At 41.0% G+C, this 26424-nt stretch overlaps 2 protein-coding genes across 5 annotated transcripts in view; both read left to right on the top strand.

Annotated features, from left to right (window-relative positions):
- The first annotated feature begins 346 nt into the window (after window positions 1–346).
- ccdc80l2 (coiled-coil domain containing 80 like 2) lies at window positions 347–8239 on the top strand. The gene is made up of 7 exons (XM_017713335.2): window positions 347–1564; window positions 2419–2575; window positions 2749–2882; window positions 2971–3128; window positions 3237–3340; window positions 5829–5909; window positions 6027–8239. The coding sequence occupies exons 1-7, from the start codon at window positions 410–412 to the stop codon at window positions 6353–6355; spliced, it is 2118 nt and encodes a 705-aa protein (XP_017568824.2). The 5' UTR covers window positions 347–409; the 3' UTR covers window positions 6356–8239.
- A 3518-nt stretch (window positions 8240–11757) lies between these two features.
- The window catches only part of fybb (FYN binding protein b), a 35050-nt gene continuing 20383 nt past the window's right edge, over window positions 11758–26424 (top strand). The window contains exons 1-2 of one of the 4 annotated variants that reach the window (XM_017713876.2): window positions 11758–12077; window positions 22847–23792. In XM_017713876.2, the coding sequence (XP_017569365.1) occupies window positions 12075–12077; window positions 22847–23792 (949 nt within the window). In that variant the 5' untranslated portion in view covers window positions 11758–12074. The remainder of the gene's footprint in view (window positions 12078–22846; window positions 23793–26424) is intronic. The other 3 variants (XM_017713859.2, XM_017713866.2, XM_017713884.2) reach the window with 3 other exon arrangements.

The following is a 26424-nucleotide window of genomic DNA, read 5'->3' as shown; positions in this document are numbered from 1 at the left end:
TGTGTAAGAGTTTCTCTTTCAAAAGTTCTTATGCAGACAAGATCTGCGAGTTACGTTAAGTTTGCATACAAGCGAAAAAGCAGAATGTGAAAGATGGGATGTGAAAGCTTTATTGCAGGTAACAGAGGTGAGAGGAATGCTCTGTCAGATGAGGGAGTTCACGTCCTATAGCCTGCAAAGGGTCAGGTTTCATTCCCTCCTCTACTCCTTTACCCCCTCTCCCACTTTTGCTCAGCCTTCCAACATACTATGTAGAGCTATGCACTGTGTGAAGTTGCAGCACATGACGCGTCACTTTGAAGCTCAGGATTTCAAGGAGTTTGGATGTTAATATAAACCAGAAGCTGTTTTCTTCTCTGTGCCTCCTCAATCTTCTGGGTACGGAGTGGTGTTGATTGCGCTGGGGGAGATGCATCATCTGTGGATTGTCCTGACTGGGCTTGTCTTGTGGAGTTGCAGCACAGCACTGTCAGCTAGAACAGGCAAGAACAGACAGCGATCGAAAGCAAAGGATGAACCTGTGGGCCCCCGGGAGCATGCTGGAGCGGATGAAGCCAATGAAAGGGAGCCTGAAGGGGCTTCAGGGACAGATTTCTTGGCTGATTTTGCTGGAAAAAAGCGTTTATGGGTGATCACCGCCCCGTCCTACAGCGATAACTACTTGCGCATGATGCAGCAACAGATCCAGGAGTCCGAGGGGCTGAACTGTCGACTAGCTGAAAGGGACACCCTCATTGTGACCATCATTCAGAACGCCATGATGGAGGGCAAAATCCGACACACGACCATGCAGGGGCAGGCCACAGAGGAAGCCATGGACCCAGACATGGTGACCAAACTGCTCCATTACTTGGAGGTAGAACACCAAACCTTCTCCATGTTGATCCTGAAGAAGAACCTGAAGGTCAGTGAGAGGTTTCCTTACCCGGTGCGCGTTGAGGCCGTTTTGGAAGTCATTGATCAGCTCCCCGTACGCAAGCTAGAAAAGATCACCAGGAAGGGGTTAGTTCAGAGATGCAAGATCACTAAGAAGCGGTTAGTGGTGAAGATGTCAAATCCTAACAAGAGAAGGCTCTTCAGTTCCCAGAAGCAAGGCAATGTCACATCCGTTGTGCCTTCACCACAACAAGCTGCAGACAAAAAAGCAGTAATCAGAGACAAAGTTAAGGACATCCTCAGTGGACGCTTCAGATTTGTCATCCGTAAAAAGCCAGAGAGCTCCAGTGGAGGCAAGTCATCCAATGCAACAAAATCCTCTGCAAATGAGGAGGTGAAGGAGCCTGAGAGCCAAAAAGAGAGCACAGAAGGTCCGGATAAAGTGGGGAATAAACGTGACTCTGCATCTAAAGTGGATAAAGGAAATGACAAAGTGAGCTCAGGAGTGTTCACGGTAGATGAGGACAGCAAAGGAGAGCAAAAAGTTGAGAATTCAAAATCCAAAAAGAAAGGCAAGGGAAAGAAGAAGAAGGGGAAAAGAGGAGGGAAGGCATCACAACGAGACAGTAAAGACAAGGCAGCGCTCAAAGAGTTTATAGAAAAACTAAAAGGCAAAAGAAGACTTCTTGTAAGTATTTGGGTGTGCATGCTTAACCCCTTAACAAGCGAGTTTCATTACACACTTCTATAGTGTAAGAATAGCCCCATTAGTTTGCATTGAAGTCCCTGTAGTTACTGAGTAATGGCCATAAAGTATACAAAATAAACCTGGACTCTTAAGCAGTTAAAGAGCCCCTCAGGTTACAATGAACATTTCTGCTATAACCATGCTTACTCACTTCATTCAGCAGTGGTAGAGGAGTTTCTAGAGTGAGATTTTCTGGTTTAAACACTAGGAATGTGTACAATGCTGTACTTTGTGGAAGTAAATTTGGGTTATTGGGGTGGACACTTGGTCAGGATGTAATGATTCTCTAAATCCATGAATCTCCAAATCCACAGTTCAATTCAGACATCAGATTTTGAGCCATGGTTCAGTTCATGCTTCATTTTTTCTTGTGCGTTTTGAGGGTGGGGTGGGAGGGTGAATGAGGAAAAAAACGGGGAAAAAATTCCCAGATTTTATTAAATCACCAACAATTTTTGAGAAGAGAAGAGCACCAAAGAACGCAGTACAGCGCTTGCCCTAATGTTAAACGGAATAATATTTTTGTTTTACACATGGTACATGTGTTATACTGTGTTATGCTGTTAATTGTGAAATGAAAAATGAGTTTTGTTACATTATTAACATAATGAGAGCTCAACAGGCTGCACCAGCAGCAGAGGCAGCGGGTTGGGGTTCTACGACATGAGACCGTGAACATTTGTATCATGATTTCAGTCAGCTTTAATGTTCTTGTAGAGTACATCATTAAGTCTCCTTACATCACGTGTTAGTTTTTGGTATTATCTGTAACTTCAATACTGTTTATGATGCAGGTCATTTCTTCCCCCAGTGATGTCTCGAGTCAGTATATTCAACAGAGGGATGAAAATGAGCTACACAGCTGTGACTTTGCCCTGCGGAAGGTTACGGTGCTGGCTATCCTGGGTTCAGAGCACAACCCCACATTGCGCCTGCAGCACTATCAGCAAGGTAGCAGAGCAGGCCAGTCATTCTCAAACTCATTTCTTACCTTGTCCACAGGTGCTGCTTTAAAAACTGCATGCAGGTCAGGCAGAAATTCTGTCTTCTGCTTGTTACATCTTTCCTGGGTGATACTGATGAACTGAGGAATATGCAAACGTTTGTGTATAACTTTCGTACAGATGGAGATCCACAACTGGCTTCACTGCCGGACAACTTTAAAAATCCTGACTTAATCAGCCAGATCCGTAAGGAATATGGGCTGGTTTCCAGGCAATACTCCATGGTGGTGACTGATTATGACATGAAGCCTAACGTAAGGAGAACCTTTGATTTATCTTCATCACTGCTCTGAGATGTAAAATGCATTAAGCCTTCAACTTAATCCAGTCTTGTGATTTCAGCTCCAGAAGGTGTTTGACTTGCCCACAGCCCCATCAAACATTATAAATTACATCGATAACCTCCAGTCACGGCAGCTGGAGAAAGAGCAGGAGAAGAAAGCTCCTTCACCCTGCGCACCGTCTGAGAAAAACACTGAGGCAGAGAACTCACTTCTCAGGTAGATGCTGAGGATTGATTGGTTGGTTCCACTAACATATGTTAAGGAGTAATTCTGTGAATTACAGTTAAAATGTCAGTTTCCTAGGTGACCTCATGTATGTTTTAGGTTCACGTCCCAAAGAAGACTTTTAATCATCTCCGCCCCCACTGAGGAGGACTACTCTCTTCATCAGCAGCTTCAAGGTCTTAATGGACAGGAGTGCCCAATGGGTAAGAGTAACACTCACTGTGGTTTTCATGTACAGCAAAAAAATACTGTGTACATTTACAAAGAGTATTTTGGCAGCAGAGTTGCCAGGTAGTTACTATAATTAATGTTTGCAGCACTCATACTGTAATGTTTGTTTACAGGAATGGTACAACGTACTGTATTTTTAGTACAAGTTCACAACACTGTACTACACTGATTTTCAAACTGAAAAACGTTCTATACAGAGAAAATGTTCTCTACATACATTTTGTATATATTTGTTGAGTTTAATATATTGGAAATGCAAAATATAAAATATATAATGTGCCGTAAATTTTGCAATTACCACATTTAATTTCTACATATCTCTCTGCTATCGGAAAAATGCTGTCAAAAATGTTTTGTCATTTTTGAGTTTTTGACATAATTTGAAAATGCCGATTGTCCTTTATATGTTCTGTAAATTTAATGAAGAATGGACCAAAAGAAACAGCCCAAAATTACTTGGAAAAATGAAGAACAGCGTAGAGAGCTTCAAGGAATGACGCAGCTGCATCCGAGCCTTACATCACCAAGCGCAATGCAAAGCATCAAATGCAGTGGTGTAAAGTGCCGTCATTGGACTCTAGAGCCAAGTGTAAAGTTTGGTGGAGGGGGGATTATGGTGTGGGGTTGTTTTTCAGGAGTTGGGCTCGACCCCTTAGTTCCAGTGAAAGGAACTCTTAATGCCTCAGCACCAAAAGATTTTGGACAACTTCATGCTCCCAACTTTGTGGGAACAGTTTGGGGACGGCCCCTTCCTGTTCCAACATGACTGCGCACCAGTGCACAAAGCAGGTCCATAAACACATGGATGAGCGAGTTTGGTGTGGAAGAACTTGACTGGCCTGCACAGAGTCCTGACCTCAACCCCATAGAACACCTTTGAGATGAATTAGAGCGGAGACTGTGAGCCAGGCCTTCTCGTCCAACATCAGTGTCTGACCTCACAAATGTGCTTCTAGAAGAACGGTGAAAAATTCCCATAAACACACTCCTAACCCTGTGGAAAGCCTTCCCAGAAGAGCTGGAACTGTTATAGTTGCAAAGAGTGGGCCGACATCATATTAAACCCTATGGATTAAGAATGGGATGTCACTCAAATTCATATGTGTATGAAGCCAGACGACCGAATACTTTTGGAAATATGGTGTATATAATCTTAATATATTTTAGATATATTTTGCTGACATACTAACATAAGAATTTAATGAAATATGATTTTTAACCCCTTAAAGACAAGCGTCTCACCAGCAATGGGTTCAAGACACATTATGTTTAAACTTCATATTCCACCTTATATGCACTCTATGGTATTTCTCTGTGAAATCCCAGCACAGATTTACCCTACATCCTCAGAGCCATCTGTATTGCCTGTCCCTTAGATCAGTATCTACAGTTCTTAAGACATTTTTCCTGCTAGGTATCCAGTCAGAGTATTAATTACGCCATCCAACTGATCCACTCACTGCAGGCATTTAGCTTTGGAGGCTCCCAAACCACATTTTAAATATGACTACCAGCATTGCAGCCTGCTAGCAGATCCAGTGCAACATCAGAAAGACTTCAGACTTTAAAATACAAGATTTTCTTAAAGTTATGCACTGAAAACCCACAGTGGCTCTTTGAGGGCCGTGATAGTGATGCTGGAGAGATTTGAGAAATGTTAGAAGTGTGATCTGGCTCTACACAGCCACATAGCGATATACATTACCAGTAAGAATATAAACTAAAATGCTGCCGAATGAAAGGCGACCACATATCTGTACATACAACAGACTTCAAGTGACCTTTATTAAGTTCAGAGAAAAAAGTTCACTGTTGGGATTATTAACTCAAATCGTTACTTTTTGTATGTTTTTGTTTGTTTTCTCTTTAGTTAAACTGTGAAAAAGGCTTTACACACTATTTTTGTCTTTAACATTTAATATATGTGTACAATAACTGACATTATTGAAAAGTAGGTAGTAGATAGTGCATTGTTTCATTACTTTGTGGTTAGAAAGTAAAAAGATATGTCCGGACTGCTACTTCTAAGCTTAATTATTTATTTAATTTATTCTAAAATGCAAACAGTTATTCAGCTAACAGCTAACAAGCTGCTCTAGCAATATTCACAGTAATGATTTACGTTAAAGCATTTACTAAAAGATTCACAAAAAAGCTGCAATATACAGTAAAAGAATATGCCACGTGCATGTCACACTGGCTTGTCAGTATTGAAGCTAGAACTACTGTAAGATATATTAACTCAGTGTAGGAAAGTAAATGTACCCCACCGTTAGCTTGGTGCTATCTCATAGAGGCTATAACAGAAATTGTGACAGTAAAACACATTTAAATTATGAAATTGGCTTGAACACAGTACAAGATTCTTCACAGTGTGCAAAGACCTTAGCATGTTCAGCAGACATATATGAGTAAATCTCGACTGCTTTTTTCCAACCAGTTTATTATCTTGCTCTCCAGGTATCCGTCATTTTGCTTTGTTGAAATTGGTGGGAAAAGGTCCTGCAGCTTCAGGCACCGTTGAGCTGTTTCCACTAAATGGTAATTTACAGTACTCTTAAATTCTGCGAACAATATCTTGTTTTCTCCCTACTTTGCTATAATCCAATGTAATAGAATGACCACAGAAAAATCACCTCTCTCTCTCTTGGCCTATAGGCAGAAGCCAGACTGAAAGGGAACAACTTTCTCAGGATGTAGTGAAGAATTTGAGAGATCAGCTGAAGATCAACAGGGACTACTTCAGTATGCTCGTCGTGGGTAAGGATGGTGATGTCAAAGCATGGTTTCCCTCCCCGGTGTGGTCCATGGATAATATCTATGACCTAGTGGACTCCATGGAGTTACGTCAACAAGAAGAAAAGCTGCAACACACCCTTGGCATTCACTGTCCAGAAGACAGTGGTGGTGGTGGAGGAGGTGGCAGTTTCCTTGGATATCCAGAAGAGACTGAGGACAGCTATCTGTACCGTCGATCAGAGGACTAAATGCAGTTTTCACGCAAACACATATAAAAGCATGCAGCTCATAGAAAAAACTATGAGAAAAAGTATCTGAATCACTTGGAATGATCTGATTTCTGTTTTAAAAGCTTCTTAAATGTGATCTAAGTCATAATTAATAAAGACAGTCTTAGTTAACAGATAACTGTGGCTTACGCCCATCCCCTGAGCCCCGATGACGGCCACGAGACCCGGCAGGAAGCCGGGGGCCCGAACTCTGAGCCCAATCAAAACCCCACGAAGATAGCAGGGAGAGGATAAGATCTACGAGGGAGTAGGGAGTGGCACACAAGCCCCAAGCCCCATTCCCTGGGCATCGCCTCCGGTCCCGCGGCTGTCATTGGGGCCCAGGGGACGTCCGCGTGCCACAATAACATTCACAACATTGCATATCTTTATGTTTTCAACAGCCAAAGTTATTGATAGAAAGCCTGTGACCATGTATTTAGTAACCTGAGCCTTCTTTATTGCCAGTAACCACAAGCAACCGCTTTCTAAAACTGCTGATCAGCTGTTTCAGTTCATATATATTTTGGGATGTCTTTCTTGAACAGTGAAAATGTGGAATTCCTTCTGTTCAAGCCACTTTAGATTTGATTTATTTCTATGTTTTGGACCTGCATGACCCGGCTTCTTTTGAGGTTTTGATCACCTGACAGCCTGCTGCAGAATTTCTTTGCAGTTCATTTGTCCTTCACTGACTGCGAGCTATTCAGACCTTGAGGCACTAAAAGAACCCCATTAGAACTCCGTGCTCCACCCATCCAGCTTCATAACAGAGATGAGGTGTTGAAGTTCATGTGTAGTGTTTTGTTTTTTCCAAACGACACTGATTTTTAGAGCTTGGCCTTCAGTTCGGGGATGATTATCGAAAAGCCCTTTTACAATAATGCCAATTTTCATGACTGTTCTAAATTAAACATGCATATTTGAAGCTTGTTAAAGACATTGTATACTTTTCTCTGAAGCTTGCAGCACAAAATGCTATTTATTTTCCTCTTAATCTGGTTAGACTGTAGCTGGAAGGCCTAGAGTCACATTTTTTCTCATGAAATTGATCTCAGCCACTGAAAACTAACACATGATTGGCTGATTCCTGTGCCACATCATAATTATGTTGCTGGTTAATCTAACATGTATGACCTGCTGTCCAGCTCCTGATGGCCTAAACAATGGGAACGCTATCTTAGCTGTTAGCTTAGCCCAAAAGTCACATGGAAAACCTGGAAAGAACAATTTTGCATATTTACATTGGCCTTTTCAAGCTCTTACACCTTTTATTTCCAAAAAATGAAATAAGAGTATTACTGCAATACCTACAGAGTTTAAGTACAACAGTTTAATGACGGTATTGTAGCATCAGCAGACAAAACCCAGAGTCTTGATATTTTTTCCCTTCAGAAAAAGCTCTTTATCAAGACAGCAGGCAGAGAAGGGAAGTAACACATGGGGGAACTGAGGGGAAGGTCATCAGCAGCAAAGCACCACACAAAGTGGTCAAACACACTAGCTAACCCTGTATGATAAACCCAAGCCAAAACATGCACCACATTCAACGGCAAAACAACATATGGTGCCTTAAATTTAAGCAAATATGGCTGCGGAGAGACGCACAGCATTCTGGGTGTGCTGTACATGCTCCTCTCCACTCTTCCACTTGGCCCAAACCTTAAGTCAAGTGCCACATTACCAAATAAAAAAGATCTTTTTGTTCATTTCTGGATATCATTAAGCCTTCTCAGATGACCCAGATGGCCCTGAGGGTTCCCCACTGTAACATGTAAGGTGTGTATGCAGGTCCTCAGCTGTCCGTAAAGATATGGAACTGTAATATGCTGTATAAGTTGTAAATAAAACTCATAATTAAGATGACGTTCAGGCCATTTTTTAGAAGTCTTTCGTGTTTCTCACAAATGAACCACTGACGTCATGAGGCAATGCCAGGCAGGAAATAGAGCGCTGGGAAAGTGTTTTTGTTTGCTTGTATATATTTTCTTCACACCATGCAAATGCATGTTTGCTTCCTTATCCTTATAGACTCTCATTTCAATCTTCAAACGTGGCTCAGTTCATTTATTTCCCATTTAAAGCAGCGTAACATGCTGCAAACAAATGCCTTTCACAAAGGCCTGCGTGGAGTGTAGAGTGCCTGTGGTGGTGGGGGTGGGGTGGAGGGACAGATCTGTGAACAAACAGGTTTTCATCACTCGCTGCCCAACAGTGAGAATGCTACCACAGTGCATGCTGCACAGTTTATTTGCAGTGCTGTTGAAACCAGATGCTGATGTCACCGTCAAGTATTTTCTTGTCAAGACAATCACAACTATTGTATCATTGTATAGAAACAATCTGCAATCTATTACCTTATTATCCGTTCATTAACCAATGTGCGAAAGCATTTTCCCCCTAATGTATAAACATTGAACAGTGTAAAAAAAGGCCATGGTCAAAAGCAGGTTGGCATATTAATAGAGCAGATCCATTTTAATAGGCACATATATGTAGTCCTCCAATTTCATGGTGGAATCCTGAGGTTTACCAACATCTGTTTCTGTTGTCTCTCAATATGAGAACCAGACAAGTGTCAATGCCAGTAATTCAGACTATCATAAGGCAGAAAAACAGTAAATCAGTACAAAAATAGGCAGAAATCAACTTTTTATTATGAAGCATCTAGTGGACAGTACTTTACTATTTAGAAGGACAATCAACTGACCTGGAATGTTTCAGCTACAGATAGTTGAATGTTCATGACTAGCCAAATCAATTAAATGACCTGGACTCTACATGGTTAGAAATAAAGCTACATTTTTCGTTCGTCAAGGTACAAACGGTATAAATGTTCCCTCAATGGTACAGCAGTGGTTTCAAGGTCCAATTCTGTACTTCAAATATGTTTTTACCAGTGGAAAAGGGCGTAATTGTTTCTTTTTATAACCTAATGTTTTAAAACAGATCAGTGGAATAAAAAGCCTGGAGATGAGACAGGGTGTGTGTGGAATCAGTACAGCTTAGAACTTCAATCCTAGAATTTCAATGGATTATGGGACAATAATGTTCCCTGACTAAAGGTACTGAGATGTACCCTTGAAGGTACCACCCCAGGGGTACTGCCCCAGTTGTATGTTTGTCCAGTTACTTACAATGACCCATAATGGGCAAATTGCCACCGAATGTACCTTTAAAGCTGAAACCTTATTGGCTACAACAGTAATCATAACTTTAAGACCTCACTGAATAACACAACAATATCTACACACTTAAAACATGGTTCTTCAAGGGTTCTTTAGTAAAGGCAATGATTCCATTTAGAACTTTGAGTTCTATATAGAACCATTTCATGTTAATCTATTGATCTTCAGATTGATAGAGAATGTGTGGTATATGGTTCTTTACAGCACCTTTTTGAAAATGGTTCTATATAGCAACAAAAAGGCTTCTGTTACTGTCATTAATGTTCTATATAGAACCACATACAATCCATTCTCCATCAGTCTGACGAACCATTTCACCATTAAAAGAGCTATTTAAGCATGCAACAGTTGCTTTACTAAAGAAGGGACACCTTTAAGGGTGTCCAGTGCTGTGCAAAGACCACAGGCTGCTTTCTATGTATTTCATTCCCAGTCAAACTGATAAGTTGATCCACTTGTATAAAGAGGGGAACATCAAAGGAAAATAAATATTTTTTTTCTGCCTCTTGGATCATGGGGAAAAATATTCCTGCAGGTTTCTTTGAAAAACTTAAGCAAGTCTTCCAAAAACAACTAAAGCTGTAATAAAAAGTTGATTTTATATTAGTTGTTGAGGCTTTTGTGTAAATGTCTGTTCTGTACATTGTTGTTTTTTTATGCTGGACAATGAATAACTTGTACTCATTGGCCGTTTTGGTTGGATATTAAATGAACGAAGGTTGAAGGGCGACTTTTGCAGAACCCGTGTTTTTCCACTTTGCTGCCTTTTTTTTTTACCAACAATGTCCCAAAATAAAGCAATTAAGCCATCCCATCCTTTTAATGCAGTAGAGTCAGACATGTAGTAAGTGTGAAATCATGTTTGTGTCCTCCTACCTCTGTGTTTACCATGATTGTGGTGGATCCAGAAGGGAGATAACATGTGCTGTGCCATACTCACATAATTAACAGTTTGTTATTGTCAGTTATGAAAAGGGCTCTGCTGTACCTTCATTCCAACAACAGATGCCGATGAATAACCTATGGTGCAAAAAAATCCGCTTCATATTAGAGAATCTTAGTTTTCTGATTATGGAAATCTTCCTTATAGACTTTCTTCAAATGTTGGCACAAATAGAAACGCATGGAGTGTTAAGATCCCAAACACTTGCAGATCCACGCTGTCACTGGCAGTTGGCCTGACCTGGATTTTGTTTTGGAGGAATGCTGGGCTAGTTCAGACGACATGTGAGGAACACATGTGAAGGATCAAACGGGGTCTGAACACATGGCAATATTACACGAAACAAGAGGATAGAGTTGAGGAAAACTCAGACCAGTAAACTAGGTTACAGACTGAAGAGTGCAGTCCTTGTGGTTTAAGTTGAACATTTGAACAATACTCTTAGGAGTGGTCTCTAAACCAATGAGCAATGTGGCCTAGTTTCTATTTGAGATCCTTTGCTAGCTTGTTGTGGTTAAAGTTTAATGTATGAAAAATATCCCAGTATCTACAGCACTGTGAAAAAGTCATAGACTACCCTTCATTATTTCCATTTAAAGCCATTACGCATTGTTATGCATTATTCATTTTCAGCAAAAAAAGCATAAAGAGGCATCATTTCCAGGACACAAGGACACAAACCAGAAGCATCAACAAGTACAATTGCTTCATTATTTATTGCCTTTAGAGAAATCTGCAGGGATATTTTTCCACACCTCTGAAGTTCAGTCTTAGAAGTTGGTCACATGTTCTGCTTCTCACAATCCAAGTAATCCCAAACACACTCAGTGATGTTGAAGCCTGGGCTCTGGGGTGGACAGTCCATTGTTCTAAGAACAACAGCAGCTTCTTTGTTTGATATGCAAATGTTCTTTTTTGTCTATTTCCTTTTCTCAATAACAGCTGCACATCATTTCAGACTCACAGTGTTGAGACACAGAGTCTCCTCACAAAAGAAGGATGGACAGAAACACCTGTGGGTGTTCTGAGATCTGAAGCAACGGTGGAGCTGATAATCTCCTCAGAAACACCCCCCTGAAAATGAATAACTTGTACTTAATGACCAGTTTGTGCTCTTCGGCTGGCAGTTTGTCGCAGCTCCAAAGTCAAAAGGTTCTGGTTTATGATGTATGTGAGATTTGCTCTAGTTACCTTCCAACCTTAGTTAGATTTGGTTTGTGTGGTTTGTACTCAAGCTGTTTTGCCCCAGTCCACAAAGTGTGGTTGAACCAAAAAACCTTTTTAGTGATGTGTCACACCGGAAAGCACCTGTCTGCTCTGCTGGTTTTTCATGTGTGACTATGGAAAGAGCCGAAGTGCCGCATGGAATAGGCAAATAGAGGAGATGGAGCAAGTGATAGGACCTTGTGTCATGTGTGTGGTGCAGTCCATCAGCAGAGAGGGGAAGTAGCAGGCAGCACACAGGCACTCTGACTACGTAACACAGTCTCTCACATTCAGAGACGCGCACGCTTTTGTGACAGTGAAATCAGCTCATGAACAGACGTGGCTGGAGTCCGCTCCCACCATGGTGAGTGCCACTCATCTTTCTTTCAGAGTTATTAGCGGGAAATGTTCAGGCATGTAGACTGTAGATCAGCTTGTTAAAGAATTCTCAGTGTTGGAGAAGTTTAGAGCGTGTGAATGGCAGCTTGGTGCACTGAGCCCACCAGAGGATTGCTTTTATCTTCTGTTTTTCTTTTCTTTTTGGCATAATTGCATGCGGTTGAATATCCATAGTGCAAGTGGATAGCGTAATCAAAAAGATGGACATATTTCAAGAAGCCATATAATATTTTTTTACAGTACATTTGAAAAAAGTTCATGCTAACTTCACAAGATTGCGCAAAAACGAAATGTTGAAACTAGTTTGGAAGATCTAGGGTTTTTTTTTCTGCAATGTCATACAACATTGTGTAAGCCACCAGTGAAGGGTTGCTATTTTTGCTTGCTTCATCAACAAAGGTTCCTCTTTGTTTTTGGTAAGCTCTACATGTTTCTCAATGTTTTCCTTCATCCCAAGACACAATCTATACTGCCAGGGTCTGTGCCTCCTTAAACAGCCAGGATCTACTGGCAGGTCCAAAGTTTTACTACTTACTTTTATAACTTAAGAATAGCACGGCAATTTGCGTTGCAGTCCATGTAGTTACTGAATAATAAGCCTTATGCAATAAGCCTGGGAGTTTAAGGGATTTAACAAGTTTGGCATTCCAACTAATACCAACTGATCTGTCATATAACTTGCTTATGGATAGTGTCAGAATATTTCATCAGTTCCACTGTACAGTAATGCCATTAGGCCAAAACAGAACCATGCAGGACTTGTTTAAAGCGCCGTCATCTAAAACACTCAAATCTTTCTTTATTTCTTTTACAGTCTGCATGTTTCAACTTATATGTACTAGCATTGATCTTGGTAATACAGTGTTATACTGGAAACTGAGAACACAATGAAAGTGATACTTCCTAAGCGTGGAACTGTTGTCTTTTTTTGTGAGGTTGATGCTTTGCATGTCGCAGAGCTGGTTCTGTGAAGCTACAGCAACTAGCCGTATTGCCTGTAACAGAACCTTTCTATCAGGAGGAGTCCTAAGTTCTCATGTACACATTTTTATGTATAAAAAAGACTCATAGTGCTGTAGGTACTAACAACAGCACATGAGAATTCACTCTGTTTGTTCTTGTGGTTGACCACTGCTACAAATGTGGTAAGTAAAAGAAGGACGTGTACATGAAGGATCCTCTGTTTGAAGTGAATGTCTCTCTTGCTACTTTACTGCTTAAAAACTGACATGGTTCTTGGTGTGATTCCTTTCCAGGACAAGGGAAGTACATAAGCTGATCTTGCTATAGCAATAGCGATAGTGTAACTGATATTGACCAATGCTGGTTCCTGTGTTTAGAACACAGAGTTTCTCTATTCTACACCAGAAACTGCTCTGTGAGTTACACAGTTTGTACCTCTCAGCTGAGAGCCAGTCTGTACCTCTCAGCGGCATAAGAATGCCTGCACTGTGCTTATCTGTACTTCCTGGTGATAGGTCTGTCCCGATTCAAACAACACTCATTACTCAGGGTGTATCAGCCAGCTTCACACACCTGTCCGGCCTGCAGTCTCACTGACCAGGACCAATAATCCTTTATAGGAACAAAGGAACAAGAAATAGTTGTTCTGGTCAGCTTCCCAAGCGATCAGTTTTAAAAACCTAAATTTGTATCTTTGTAGTGGAAAAGACCTGAAACCTGCCCATCAGTGCACAAAGGTCCACAAAGACATGGATGAGCGAGCTTGGTGCTGAAGAACTAGACTGGCCTGCACAGAGTCCTGACCTCAACCTGATAGAACACCTTTGATGTTTTATCAAATTGAATTAGAGCGGAGACTGTGAGCCAGACCTTCTCATCCAGCATCAGTGTCTGACCTCACAAATGTGCTTCTGGAAGAACGGTCAAAAATTCCCATAAACACACTCCTAACCCTTGTGGAAAGCCTTCCCAGAAGAATTGAAGCTGTTATAACTGTAAAGGGTGGTCTGGCATCATATTAAACCCTATGGATTAAGAATGAAATGTCACTCAATTCATATGCATGTGAAGGCAGACGAGCGAATACTTTTGGAAATATAGTGTATATTTGGCATGTTCCCTACAGCTCTGGTTGTTTTAAATATCTGCATAAATCTGTTTCTTTTAACTGCTTTATTGCCCCAACAGTGTATTTGGGGCATGGTGCTATAGTTTTATGTAATCATTGGCTGACTTATAAAGGCCAAAATGCTTTTATTTTATTTGTGTATTCTCTAATGTTGATAAATGATTACTAGGATTTGACCTCTGTATCACCTCATATTTCCTCCGTATTACCTCACATTTCCATCCTAATGAAACAGGATGTCATAGATGAAAGCTTAAAGGTACCTGAACATGTGGGTGAACTTGTGAAATATAAATGGAAACTGCTTCAAATACATTTTCTAGGGGTGCCGTAAATTGTGACCTGTGATCTTGTTAAGAAAATTAGATTTTTTCACAAGGGTTTTTGCTTTTTCATAGAATATACAGACTTCAAGTAAAGGTTAAGAAAAACACGTCTAAGTCGCGATTCTACATAAAAAGTACTTTTTTTAATAAATACACAATGCCCTCTTATGATTGATGAATAACAAGGGATCTTCACATATTAATATCATCTACTACTAACTCAGATGTTCTTCAAGGACATGAGGTGTCAGTTTAACCACATAAACCAGGTGGACCTGGTACCAGGCCCAAAAAGCGGCTGCTGATTACTGGATTTACGCTGTGTGCCTTTCACTGTTGACAGCAGTAAAATTGTTTAAGCAATGTCAGCATGCGGAAGCAGATTCTTCTGTCTGCTTCTGTGTTTCGATCATTATATAAACCACGCAAAAGGTTTTCTTGCTGCATGCATGTGTTTTTATTTCCGCATGAGCATATGAGCACAGTTCGGCTCACGAAGCACAACAAAACTTAATAAGCTGAACTGCAACAGTAAAGCCCTCCTGACGTGTATGAAACTCATTTTCTTACTCATGTGTTTGCTTGTTCAACAGGACATTGAGAAGGATACATAAAGCAGCAGAAATAGCCAGGTTATTTATGTTACTTATTGACCTCATTGAGAAAACTGGAAGAGGCAACAATAGCAACATTTCAGTGTATTAATTTTAGTGTATCTAGTTCTCTCATCTCCTAGATGTTTCAGTACTAGCAATGTTGTTTGACTGTAAGATGTCATTGTTGGAAATGTTATCATCAGGAAATCGTGAGTTCGATCCCTGGTGATGCTACAGCCGTCCGTAGCCAGGAGTCCAAGAGAGCACAACTGGCCTCGCTCTCTCTGGGTGGGTAGGATGGCCCCCCTTTTCCCCCCTTCACTCAACATGATACTCGTCAGTGCAGGCGTCTGTTAGGTGACGTAACAGATCTGGCGGTTGGCGCTTTCTTCCAATCGCTTTCAGCTGTCTGATGAAGAGGTGGCTGGTTTCGCAGGTTTCAGAAGAAGCCTGTGCTAGCCTTCACCCTCCTAGTGTTGGCAGCATCGTGTGACTGGGGGAGTCCTAAGTAGCGGGTGAAATTGAAGACAACAAAATTGGGGAGAAAATCGTGTAAAAAAGAAAAAAAAGAAATGTTAAATCTTTCTTTGCCTTTTCCGTATGATCCACTTTCCAAAATACAGCCAATCCGTTCTATGATATTTAACAAATTGGCTGTACATATGACGTGTGTGTTACAGCAGAATATATCACACTCCTTGTACATGCAGATGCAGACAAACTTGAATATCACTGCGTGGAATCGAGTCCAATGCTTTGATGTCGACTCTCGATTCCCACATGCACCGCCTGGAATCTGAGAATCAAATCTTTTTTGCAATTGACTCACAGCCATAATGTTCCGGCAACTTTAGACTAAGTTGCCAGATTATCAGGTGGACCTTTCTTGTCGCAGTTGTACTAGTTGTACTGTACAGTTGTACTGTAAGATCACAATTTCAGACCACTAGCCCATTTGTGGCCATGCAAATTTTCAGCCCCTCTCGATGCCATCTATAAATGAAATAGGTGATAACCATCATAGATAACCATCATGGGCCCCTACTAACCAATATGATATCATCATATAACCAATATGATAACCTTCATAGGACCCCTACTAACAAGGTGGGAGGTGGAAGCAGTGACACCGACAGCAGTGACATGTATGTATTGGCATTGGTATGAGTGTACCAATCAGGCATAGCAGCATGAAGTTAGTGAGTGTGCATGCAGGAAAATCACCAATGACACATCACGGCTGAGTGAGAGCAGTTTTAGCATAAATCACGCAGTGTAGGCCAGGCCAGGGAGAGGTCGGAGAGTGTGTGGAAGGTGGGTTGGAGCAAATTTTTAACTTTAATACACAGTTAAAGGATGATGTGAAGACCCTGTTAGACTCAACATCAATAGCAATGCATTGAGACGATATTTTATCAGTCTCCCTTACTGTCCCTACTTAAAAAGTTGTTTGGTTCAGTTTCAGGCCTAAAAAAGCATGTGAGATTGGACACTTTTTTCAATACTATATTTGACCAGCCCTTGTCCACATGGCCTTGCTATTTCCTCTTGGGGGAATCCCCAACACCACCTTAAAGGTCATTGCATTATCTTAAGTGAAGTGTGTTAGATGAGCCCTTGTAGGGCTGAGGGACAGACTGAGCACGAGTCAAATTCAGCAGCAGAACTTCGGCTGGAGTCATTGTACTCTGACACATTTCCTTTTTCAAAGGTAGGCAAAGCTGTTCATAAACCACAGCGATATTTTAAAAATTAATACTGCAGAACCATAATGTTCAATTCAGTAATTCATCACACTGAGTGGTGGGTGGTCTAACTGTGTCTATCTGTTAGTCATCTGTTGATACAACTTCATTACTTTACTCTACTGACATGAATTCCCTGCTAGTCTGAACTGGTCTGTGCTTGTCAGGTGTGATTAAGATGGTCAACTTGCACGGTCATCCAAAACACAACATATTTTTCACTGCAGACTAGCTACACTAGTCCATAGTGTTTTTTCTAGTAGTAGGGTTCCTCTCTTGTTCAGTAAGCAGTGTGTACTGTAGATGTGACCCACTTTCAAGTGGCGAGACGAAGCTGGGGAGGGCACGTTAAGAATAGTATTGAAAGAGGACCTGGATCTTTTAATCAAATCGGGCATTACTCAGGCATTACACCACTGCCAAATGTCTTAGGCTGGATTCACGAAAGCTTTCTTAAGAAAAAACCTCTGAAATTTTTAAAGACAAACACTAAGAAGTTAAAAAGAATGCCCTTGAATGTAACACTTGGAAAAAATCTTCTCAAAACAATGAAGTTCTTCTTAAGAAAGTCTCCATGTACAGAATGTAAAGTGATGTAGGCTATGCTGTTTACCCTAAACGACATGAGATATATTGTGAATTAGTATTAATCTGCTCTGAGGACAGCAAACCTGAGGAAAAACCATCAAACCAAGCATTAAAATATTTAACAGATAAGAAATAGAGGTAATGGTGGAAGAAACAGCCAACGGAAGTCCTGGAAGGCGTAGTAGTGACAATTTTCTTGAGATAACAAGTTAATTATCTTGTGATCTCAAGATAGCAAAGTTGTTATCTTCAGATCAGATAAATTAACGTATTATCTCAAGATAAAAACCTAAAAAAATATAGTAACACTTCACAGCGTTGCTGGACTTCTGTAGCCAACAGGAAAAAAACCTCTTGAGAAAATATGATTATTGTGGGATGACGGCGGAACGCAAGATACAAGGATGGGCAACAGTAGCCGTGTATGGTTAAGAACACATTTTAGAACATAGTGCTTTCAAAACTAAAACCTGTTCTTAAAAGTATTCTTAAGTAAGGAATTAAGAAAAAATCTAGAGACGTTATTAAGAATTCTTAAGAAATTATTTGAAGAATAACAATTTTTCATAACTTTTTTCTTAAGAATGAAGTGAAATGAACACTCAAGTTTAAAGTGACTTTCTTTCTTAAGGCACTTTCATGAATCCAGCCCCAGGCATCTAGCAACATAAAGAAAGAAAATTATGGGAGGTGGTGTCAAAGCAGGAAAGATAGTGTGCCACCTAGTTTATCACCTGTAAGGTTGTATTATGCTCCTGCTGACCATCAACGGAACCACAAAGCACAATGGTATTGTTCATCGGTCTGCACACAGTTTAAGCCCTTATACTAACAACGTCATGCAGTGACATGATGTGAGGCAGCTAGTAACTCAAATACCTTCCTCATATGGAATGTTCTCCTTCCTCTTTTCATAATGACACAAGTCAGCAGTCTGGATTGTCTCATGGCAGCTTGAATACCATGTCAGAACTTCAGGATCGTTCCTGTCTTTTAAGGGCTGTGACAGCAGGAACTCAGGTCTTACTCTCGCTGGCATCACTTTCTCTAGGTGCTAGCACTGCTACCCCAGACTCGCGCATTTGCTGGAGAAGTTCCCCTATGCAGCACAGCCAGTGTTAAATGTAACACTATGAGTGTTAAAATAAACTCTCTCAGTGTGCAACAGGTCAACACCAATTCAAGTAGAACTTACAGTTTGTAATTTGTTGGTATTGCTCACTACTTGCCTTGTTTAAGCTGTGATGGTGCCACTCAAATGGTGCACTTCACACCATATGTACAGTAAATACTGTTTACAGGTGCAGTAAATGCTGTTTTGGTAGTATGAGGGAGGACTGATTGAGGGAAGGGGGAGGACTCTGAGAACTTGGGCTGGAGTTCTGGGCAGCTCCTGCCTGTAGATATTAGGCCAGATCCCCCCTCATAGCTGTCGTAGGACTGATGCAGGACAGAGAAATGGGGAGGAGATGGGGTGGCGGCGGGGATTGCAAACACTTTGTCACAGGAATAGAAGGTGAAGATCTTGATTTATAGGGTGTTAGATTGAAAGAAAGACATGCGGGTATAAACAAGGCCAGGGGTCGGCAACATGCAGCCTTTACTGCTCTGTTGCGGCTACACAACACAATTCGATTTTTAAGTAAAAGTACAGTAAAATTAACCTGCGCTGATCGTTTAACACCGTCTAACAATAAATGGTTGGAGTTCGTGTAGAACTGCTAATTCACCCTTTAACTCTACAGGTCGATGCTCAGACGGCTGGTCGCCACAGCAACGCAGAAAATCTCATCTATCTAGTAGCTAAGGAAAAGGCGAAGAGAAACATTTAAGATAAACATTGATAATTTGGAGGCAAATTGACTAATTTGCATTTATAATTACTCCAGCTGGTTTCCTGATACATTTAATCTGCAACAAGAAACTGTCAAACACTAAGCTGACGTCCGCTTCTCGGGGCAACTGAGAAATTCGAAGTAGCAGCCGGAGAATGAGAAGCTGACTTAAGCCTCCTAAAAGCCAAACGTGTAGAGACATTTGATTAGAAACTATTCTACTTTTGGAAAAGTTTCCTGCTGGAGATGCAAGAAAACTGGCTACAGCTGAGCTAAAGCTTAAAGCAGAGCAAAGTAAGTCTGCATTGTTGTTTATATTATATTTTACCCTGAACTAGTACATTAACACACACTGAGACACATGGACATAAAATGATTTGACTCCCAAGACAAATTGATTTTGTTGAAAGGACAAAACGGCTCTTCCTAACATTTGGGTGGCGACCCCTGAACAGTTAAATGCTAATCTACGTTTTGGAGCGAAGGCCCTTTGCGTGATTTTCTTGGTGTTGAGAGGGAAACACAAAAAGAGATTGTTGCTACACTCAAAGCTCAAAGCTAAATTAGTTTTTTCAGCCAGAACAGAGTGCGGCACACGCTCAGCAGGCTGTACATAATGCTAGAGTTAATGTTAGTATAGTGTTGGGGTAATTATTAAAAAAAATCCATTACAAGTTATTAATTACTTCTCTCAAAATGTGATTTCTTAAAATAGGCCTAGTGAGATCATTTCATGTGATATAATTATTGAAGTAAAAAATGTCTAGAAATAAGTTAAACAATCTTTTAAAGCTCTTACATTAATCTCAAAATGAGAAATATTAGAATATACAGTACGTATTGACTAGACTACGGTGTGGAAAGCTGCTTCTGCACACTCATCTGCAAACTGTAAAATGTGCATCCAGGGGGCCCCACGTCTGTATTTTGCCTAGACCCCCCCAGAATCACCAAACCCAACCCTGAGGTCACATAGAGTTTCACTTGCAGATACAGGTGAGGTCATCCAAGGCTACCATACTGGCAAAATATTATGGCAAAAAAGCTGGACAAAACCTCGCTTCTATCAAGGCAGTCCCACAGAGGATCTGTGCGTGATGGACCCACAGACTTTTCTATTTACTAACTGAAATCCAGTGCAGTGTTCAGTCTCCATGGTGGTAAAGTTCCTACAGAGCTGACTGCATGTACATCCCCCTCTGTCCACACTTAAAATCTATATGACTGTTATTTCTGCATAGCACATGTGCATGGGTTGGTTACTCCTGTCCCTCTGCCCACACTCAGCTAGATCGCTGAAGATCTAGATCTTTCTCATCCTGTGAATGCATATATCAGTATTAAATGTGCTTCTTTTTCTGGCAAGCAGACTGCTTGGTGTATCCTGTTATGCCAGGCTTTAAGGCACTATGTGACCACTGGCTTACTTGTGACAGGCCATGTGTTGGAAGTTGGGATTGTGCATAAACATGGACTGTTGTGATTACTTGAGGCCCAGTTTGAGAAACACTAAAAGTTGTTTGTAAGGCAAATATAAATAGCCAAATAAACATTTTTCATATAGTGTTGAAATCACAGTCATACGTCATCCTAATGTGCTTCGCCTTAAAAGGTAATTAGTCATTAATGCATTTCAGCCAGTCTCGTGATGAGGGAGGGTGGGGTCTGAATAGCCCTAATTGGCAGAAGGTCTATTTTTCTGACTGGAGTATTTCCATATGTGTCATGTTTTTGATTCCTTCAAAGGAAAGAAAGAAAGAAACAAACAAATAAAGAAGGAAAGAAAGAAAGGAGGTGGGTGGAAGAAGGAAGAGAGGAAATAAGGAAAAAGGAGTGTGGAAAAAAATGAGAGTGGAAAGAAAGAAAGAAAGAAAGAAGAAAGAAAGAAAGAAAGCGGTAACGCTTCACTGTTAGGTATTGGTCATATTTATGAGACTGACGTCACGTCCGTTGTCATGCAAGCTTACGTGGTCATGTAGGTGTCATGTAGCCTTATGAACAGTGCGCTACAGTAAAGGTGGTGCTGACAAAATAAACAAGCCTGTTCTGTGAGCAGATTTGTCCAGACTTTTGACTGGTATTGTATGTCCAGTGTGCTGTGTCGGACTTTACGGTTTGCTGTCTTGTACACATTCACTACACTGAGTGCTGAGTCTGCTTGCTACTCTGTGATTGGGCATCTTGTTCATTTTTTATATTTGCATTTAGACACTGTCATGATTCTTGGCCACATATTCAGATTTGTTACACTGTTTGTGATGATGCCGCCGGCTGGCTATACACACCAGCCTGTGCCCCATCGGGTACTCATAGTTTTACTTCCTCCGTTGATTTATCCAACAAAAGAGCTTTAAAAATGACCATCCGAATGCTTCAATTCACAAAAAAGTTACATTATCATTAAAATTATACAAGTAAAACACAATCGTTTGGACTGAAATCTCACTTTTTCCTGCTTATGAAAACTCATTTAATTAAAATAAAATCAGGTAGCATATATAAAAGTCCATTGCTTAGATTCACCACTTGCTGTTCAGTAGTATCAGTTTTATAGTGAATGTAAGAGGTGGAATTATGGTGTGGAAACAAGACATGAAGATGTTGGTAGATTTTAATGTTGCGATTGTTAAGGCAGATTAGACGAGGCAAGGGGCCCAGTCAACCTCTTTTTTTACTGCTGCTCATTAAGTTTCTATGGTAATAAAAGTGAAGACACCAAGAGCTACAGATATTGAAATTTCACATCCTATTCACATCCATAATAGCCTTTCTCATGCCTTCTCACACCACAGCCTCTGCCCCGCTGGGATTTAGTCTCGTTCTTATAAACATTTTTCCCATTGTCTGACAACAGCTACTTCTGCACAGATATTTAGTAACTTCCTGCTTCTATAGTTTATAGTGTTAGATTTACTCAGTTCCTGTGTGATCACAGCCAGGGTCAAGCTGTGAGTGTAGAGGAACCAACGCCAGCAGTACTCACATAGAGGCAAGAGCCGAGGGGCAGGTAAAATCAGTTTTACAGTCAGTTTTGAAATGTTTTTTGTGACACAGGCTTCATTTCAAGTGTTTCTACTGTCTTTTTTTATTAGATTTACTGTTTAGGATTAAAAACTCTGTTTTAAAACTGTCAACATTCTTAGCCTAGGAGTGTAGAAAAGGTGTCTACATGTTAGACAATGAACTACTGTATTAAAATGTGAATATATTGTATCATAATACGCAAACATACCCAGAAGAAATTGCCAAATAAAGCAACAGACTGAGCAATCTGACAATGACAGTGACTGGTACAGAAGTTATTTACTGCTAACAGTCTAGATAGCAATAAAATATATTTTTGAATGTCCAGTTTTGAAGGATATCGGGAAATTTAAGCTGTTCACTTTCATGGTGAAACTGAAAAATATGTTTTTGTTCATTTGTTTATTCAATATTATTGAGTAAGTAAGGAATGGCTTTATTATAAAGATGCAACGCCCATTTGCATGTCTGACTTCCCTATTCTGTTCTGTTCCTCTCACTCTTTGGATTTTGGCTCTTTATTTGCAGGACAACAAGTCAGATGTAAAAGCCATTATGGCTCGCTTCCAGGCTGGTGGAACCTCCATGGAAGTGGGTGCCGGGGGTCGTCCAAAAGTTGCCGTCCACCCCACATTGTCAGGCCCCACAGTGCCATCCAAAAAGCCTGTGCTGGAGACCAGCCTCTCAGGCAGTGCTGCTGCTAACTCCTCCACACCTAAACCCAGCTACCTTAAGAATACAGTCTCCACCAAGAGTGCTCCAGAGGCACGGGAGTCCCTCAAACCAAAGGCCCTCGTGAGCAGATTTGAAAACACAAACACAAACACAAACGAGGACAGCAAACCTCCTTTTGCCAAACCCCTCAAACCAAAGCTGCCGGACTCGTCCCAGGACACTGAACAAAAGCCGCAGTTCCCCAAGGCACCGCTGCACAAACCTACTGCAAGCAGCACTGCACCAGACTCCAAGAGCCCATTCCCTAAGCCACCACCTGTCACAAGCAAGCCTTCATGGACTCTCAAAGCTGAGAACAATGGAAGCAGCCCAAACACCAGTGTCACTCCAAAAATGCCAGTTTCCAAACCGAAACCGAGTGCCATCTCCTCGCTCCTGCAGCAGACGGATGAGACCAAGGATGCAGACCCCCTTAAAAAACCGTTCACTAGCGCAAAGCAGTCAAGCTTCCGTGCTGCTCAAAGTGTCTTTAACAAATCAGAAGAAGCAGCTAAAGATGAGGCCAAATCAACGAGTTCTAAAGAATCACCAGCATCAAACCCTACAATTGCACCAAAACCTAGCTACTGCAGGAAACCGTCTGGATCCAGTATACAGTCAGTAAATGATGATCCTTCAGCCCCCAAAAAGAAGCCTTTACCTAATATTCTTGCCCTCGGCAGTCCCCCAAGCAAACCAAACAGACCACCCAGAGTGAACCTTGAGAAGTTCAAGAAAGCTGCAGAATCTTCAAATGAAGGTGAGCGCCGAGTCTTTAACTCTCTATTACATATGCTGAGAATGTAAAAATGCTTAATTCACATTTCTTGCATGAAAGGTAACTATTTATTCAACTAATGATTAAAGTACCTACATATTAAGTCCCTTTAAGGTACGTTGTCTCAAGGCAACTTTGTGTGACAATGTAAAGAAATGACACAGCATTTTTAGCAAAATATTTGGAATGAAACTAAGCCAATAACATCTTCTTTAAATGCTAAAAATGCAAAAAAACTGAGACCAATTTTACTTCACATTATTTTCAAAGAAACTATGTCACTATGAAGCAACATTGTAAGGTAATGTTTTAATTTCTTGGCCGTTTAATACCTCAATCAATAGGTTAAACCATTAAAAAGAATCATTTTCGTGTAATCAGAATATTTCATTGTGTAAACAGAAGTGAAAGTACAAGTAAAAGACACGGGATACTGACTGCTACATGACAAAATTGACTGTTATGAGCTTTTATCCATTAATATGGCATATATGTGAAATAAGAAATAGGTTAGATTCCCTAACTGATGATTAAGCCTTTTACCTGTTTTGTTATGCACGTTTCATTAGGTCTGAAAGTTAGGTCTAAAATGTTTAGTCATCACAAAAGTTTGGACAAGGTGCATAAATTAGTAAACCAGATCAGATCAGTAAACCAGATCAGTTCTATCAGAAAAAACGTCTGACTATGGAAGGGAAGATTGTAATGAAGCTGGCACAAGAGACAAGAGAACAATTTCATTAGCAACTCAGTCAGTGCTCATAAATGAAAGTGGTAAATGTGTGGACAGAGCAGTTTCTGTGGTTTAGTCTTGCACCTTCAACTCCCTCCCCTACTCTGAGAAACACAACGCACAGTACAGTGTGTAGCTTCAATTGTTATTTTAGATGACATATGTCCCATCTTCACTTTAGGCTAATGAAACCTTGCAGAGAGAAGGTTTCCTGTGCTGCAACTTCCTCCTTTCGTTAGCTCTTACTTGTTATCTGAGCCAAAACAGGGAAGCTCAATATGAGAACAACATGCGGAGAAAGGTTTCATTTTTAGTCCCATATGTCGTGTTCTGTCTTTTTTTAAGGCAAAATGTTAGTGCAGTGTGGCTTAACTGGTTGAAAGTTGGCAGGGTAAATATATTCATTTAAAATATGATGGTGTCAGCGTAGACACAGGATAAACACTAAGGCAGAAAGGCGCATACAGTTGAAAAAAATTTCAACTGGAGGAAATTACCACTAGCTACAGGTTTCACCCTCACAATAGACCAACACAGAACACACAAACTAAACTTGTAGCCTGACCAAAATAACACAAATACACAACTTGAACTGAAGCAACAACAACAATAAACATTTTTTTAGGAAGTGTGTGCTTGCCATGAGCCCCAGCGTGGCTATAACTCCCGAGCTTCTCAGAGGGACTAGGAGCCAGTAGTAGATTGCTACATAGCCTCCACAGTGTGTTACATCAAGCCCCATGCAGCAAGGGGTGGTGACGGCAATGATGGCACTCTACCCAACTGCCACTCACTCTCTCCACTGCCCACTGGGGCACTGGCATTTGTGTGATTGCTGCTTGTGCACGGTGGGGCCTGGTCACCGCCAATGGCCTGGTCTGGACAACGGCCCCCTTCCAGCTGTTTGATGTGCCTCTTTCAGTGTGCATGAGCATGGCTGGTTGCAATGAGGATATTGGTGAGCTTGTGATGGCAAGCACAATGAGCCATCTGCAGCCCATGCTGCATTCGATTCATAGCCTGAGGCTGCCACTGAACCCTTGGCCAGCATTCAGTTACACACCAGTCATGGCTTGTAGTTCCTCAAAACCCCATTCCACTTTGGACCACTGGTGGTGGCCACTTTCCCACTTCTGACACCACTGTGGCATCAGTATAGCGTAAGACACAGGGGAAACTATGATTTCTGTAAGAAGGGTTCTTTATTAATCACCAAGACTAAATGGCACATACAAAGCATTCACGTAATGGGATAGGTCACTATTAGCCACACCCACACGACAGACCAACTCCCAACACAAAACATTCTAACTAAACCCACACCCTGACAAAAAATAATACAAATATCCCAAACTAATGCCAGTAAAACATGACAACAATAAATAATCTTTTTTAAGAGGGCAATGCGTCAACTGCGAGACTCCATGCAAGGCCACTATCACAGCCACACTTCCCGAGCTTCTTGGAGGCAGCACAAATCAGTAGCAGATCACTACGGTACTGTCAGGAAGGGCTTTTTCTGATAAAAGCATGCTGTATATCCAGACGTTCATAGATACTTGCTCAACCAACACTTCTTCTGAAATCAAAAGTATTAACAGGGAGCTTGTCCTGCTTTGCTGTAACAACCTCAACTATTCTGGGAAAGCTTTACGCTAGATATTGGAACATTGGTGTGAGGAATTGATTATATACATCCATAAGAGCATTAGTGAAGGCAGATACTGAAGTTGGATGATGTTCTGGATCACAAATGCCATTGCATCTCAACCTAAAGCTATTGCATGGAGCTCCAGCACTCCAGAGAATGCAGTTTTACATTGGGCATAGCTCATGTATGGCTGCTTCAGAGAGTCTCATTCTACTGGCAACATTTTTCTA

This window comes from Pygocentrus nattereri, chromosome 16 (genome assembly GCF_015220715.1).
Source record: "Pygocentrus nattereri isolate fPygNat1 chromosome 16, fPygNat1.pri, whole genome shotgun sequence".
NCBI classification, from domain to species: domain Eukaryota; kingdom Metazoa; phylum Chordata; class Actinopteri; order Characiformes; family Serrasalmidae; genus Pygocentrus; species Pygocentrus nattereri.
This window is presented reverse-complemented; position numbering and strand designations above follow the sequence as displayed.

Excerpts from the sequence above, each read along its gene's own strand:
- ccdc80l2 (XM_017713335.2), top strand. The coding sequence starts at position 410 with ATGCATCATCTGTGGATTGTCCTGACTGGGCTTGTCTTGTGGAGTTGC. Across the intron at positions 2,576-2,748 it reads CCTGCAGCACTATCAGCAAG|ATGGAGATCCACAACTGGCT; the intron begins GTAGCAGAGCAG and ends ACTTTCGTACAG. Across the intron at positions 2,883-2,970 it reads ATTATGACATGAAGCCTAAC|CTCCAGAAGGTGTTTGACTT; the intron begins GTAAGGAGAACC and ends TTGTGATTTCAG.